General features: G+C 48.7%; 1 protein-coding gene across 1 annotated transcript; it reads right to left on the reverse strand.

Moving 5' to 3' along the window:
* Positions 1–1,048: 1,048 nt before the first annotated feature.
* LOC108150799 (NADH-quinone oxidoreductase subunit E) lies at positions 1,049–1,984 on the reverse strand. Its single transcript, XM_017279103.2, has one exon. It carries the CDS (start codon positions 1,874–1,876, stop codon positions 1,139–1,141), a length of 738 nt encoding a protein of 245 aa, XP_017134592.1. The 5' UTR covers positions 1,877–1,984; the 3' UTR covers positions 1,049–1,138.
* Between the last annotated feature and the right edge of the window lie 367 nt (positions 1,985–2,351).

Genomic DNA, 2,351 nt, shown 5'->3' on the forward strand with positions numbered 1-2,351 from the left:
GCAGGCCCGGATGTCAGTGACAACAGCGAGGGGGCAGAAGCAGAAGCACCATAGCCTGGTGCTGCAAACCATTTTGTTGATGGCAATTGAAGTGCCACCGAAGCGGGGGTGACAAACCGATTTATGAAAACTGAAAAATATCCATTGTAATTTGACTATGCGAGTGGCACAGGGTCCTGCCTAGGGATAGGGATTGGACGCGAAGCAGGGCCCTGCCTGCCTTTAAGGGAGCGCGCAACAATTAAAACTATTTTGGCCAAAACAATATCGGGGTTGTTGCCAACGCTGCCAGCTTTTGAAGTTGCCGCTGCTGCTGGTGCTGTTGTTGCTGTTGCTCGTTGTTTCCTGCTCGTTGCTGCCGAACATTTTATTAGAATGCTGCTGGCGGGGCATGCCCTAGGGCCGAGGTCAAACCGCATCACGCAAGGGCTGGGGAAGATACAAGACAAAAGCTGATTACTTGCTGCACTGGCTGACAGGACATGGGCCGGGCCCCGTAGACATAGGGATACAGTACTGGCTATACCCTTGCCAGAAGGTTAACCGTACTGATACCAACAATTTAAAGAGCCATTATCTCATCCTATTTTTGCAGTTCGTACAACTCAACATTGAGTTGAAATAAAGCAACAGCTAAATTTAGCCAAGAATGGATTCTAGCCATTTATGCTGAAAAAACCTTAAAATTAAAACGAATAAATTGGAAAGTCAATTCATAAAGGAGAACCCTTCAAGTATATCTCATTATTACCCATCTTCCTGCTGCGTAGGGTATGATATCTTCGACTCTGGGGTGAGGAGTGTCTCCTTCTTGTTTTGTCATTGCTGCTGTCTGTTTATTGTGCCAGCACTGCAGAAATCCAAGGCATGTCCTTTGGCCAGGGATAAACTGCAATGGCAGCAGACACGGACTCGGACCCGGACCCAGGACACGGACACGGACACAAACGAGGACAATGCGAATCCGAATGCGAATGTGATTGTGAATGTGAATGCGGATGAGAAGGAGCTTAGCAAAACAACAGCTGTTGGCAGCTCTCTTTCGAATTTCTTTGCTGTTGCCAATGGCAATCGGAATTTATTGCTTTAAAACTTAATAAACGATGGAAAACAAGAGTAAAGCCTATAAAGGCTATATTCATTTCTCGCCAGAATCGTCCAAATCCTGCATCTTGTAGCCGGCTGGAGGTGGGTCAATTAGCAGAGTGGTCGCTCCATCTTTCGGTTCGCTGGAGCAGCGTCCGGAGTAGGGGCCCGCAGGCGGTACCTTGCCACATTTCAGATCACTCAAAATGGACTCGAGGGCCACCTCGGTGAGATCCTCGTACAGGTCGTCGTTGATGGTAACTACGGGCCCGTTCACACAGGCCCCCAAACAACAGTCAACTTTCAGGCTGAACTGCATGTCCTTGCTGGTCTCGCCCGGCTCCAGGCGGAGCATCTTCGAGCACGCCTTCAACAGGTCGTCGCTGCCGCGTAGAAAGCACGGCGTGGAAGTGCAGACGGACACTACGTACATGCCGCGCGGCTTCATGTGGAACATTGTGTAGTACTTGGCCGTTTCGTAGGCCTGCATCGGATCGATCTTCAGCACCTCGGCGACTGCCACCACCGCCGAGATCGGCAGCCAGCCATGCTGGCGCTGAGCGATGTCGAGGAGTGGCAATAGTGCGCCTTGACGCTCCGCTTCTGGGTACCAAGTGAGCAGGGACTCGACACGGGCCTTGTTCTCTTTGGTGAACTCAAACTTCATCTTGTCGTACATGTTACATGCATCCAGTTTGGACCGTTGGCGCATCGAAGTGATGTGAAGGGAACGTCTCAGTATGCAAAGACGTGGCAAGGCCAGGAGTCCTACTTTCCGAAGACCAAACATTGCGGAAAAACTGTATATATATTTTTGTGGAATTTCAGCTCAAATTGTTGACTGGGAATATTAGTTTCTTTTGTGTGAATCTGTGATTCACTGCTTGATATTGAATTCTTATGTGCTTTGACGTTCACCTCTCTGACTCCTTTCGCACTAGTTCGAGTTTATTAGAAATCCTTGATGCTGGCACAGAGCAAATTGCAATCAAATTTAGATAGTCGCTTCTATGCCAACAGCGAGGTGACAACATCCAATCGGTGTTCCTTTTTTTTGTCAATCTACCCCACAGATGACTCAAATTGCATGCCATGCTCCCGCTTAATTGTCAAAGAGTGGAAGTGTGGGGCGGGCTTCACACACCCAATTCCATTGATAGAGGCTTCTGGCTTATTAACACCTGCCACCTGGGCTCATTTACAGCTTTTTTATTATGGGCTATTACTGGGTTAATGTGGGGGTGTGTGTGTCTACACTCCCTAAA

This window comes from Drosophila miranda, chromosome XR, assembly GCF_003369915.1.
Source record: "Drosophila miranda strain MSH22 chromosome XR, D.miranda_PacBio2.1, whole genome shotgun sequence".
Lineage (NCBI taxonomy): Eukaryota > Metazoa > Arthropoda > Insecta > Diptera > Drosophilidae > Drosophila > Drosophila miranda.

What these genes read in the sequence shown, in the direction of transcription:
- LOC108150799 (XM_017279103.2), bottom strand. Translation starts at nt 1,876, where the DNA reads ATGTTTGGTCTTCGGAAAGTAGGACTCCTGGCCTTGCCACGTCTTTGC.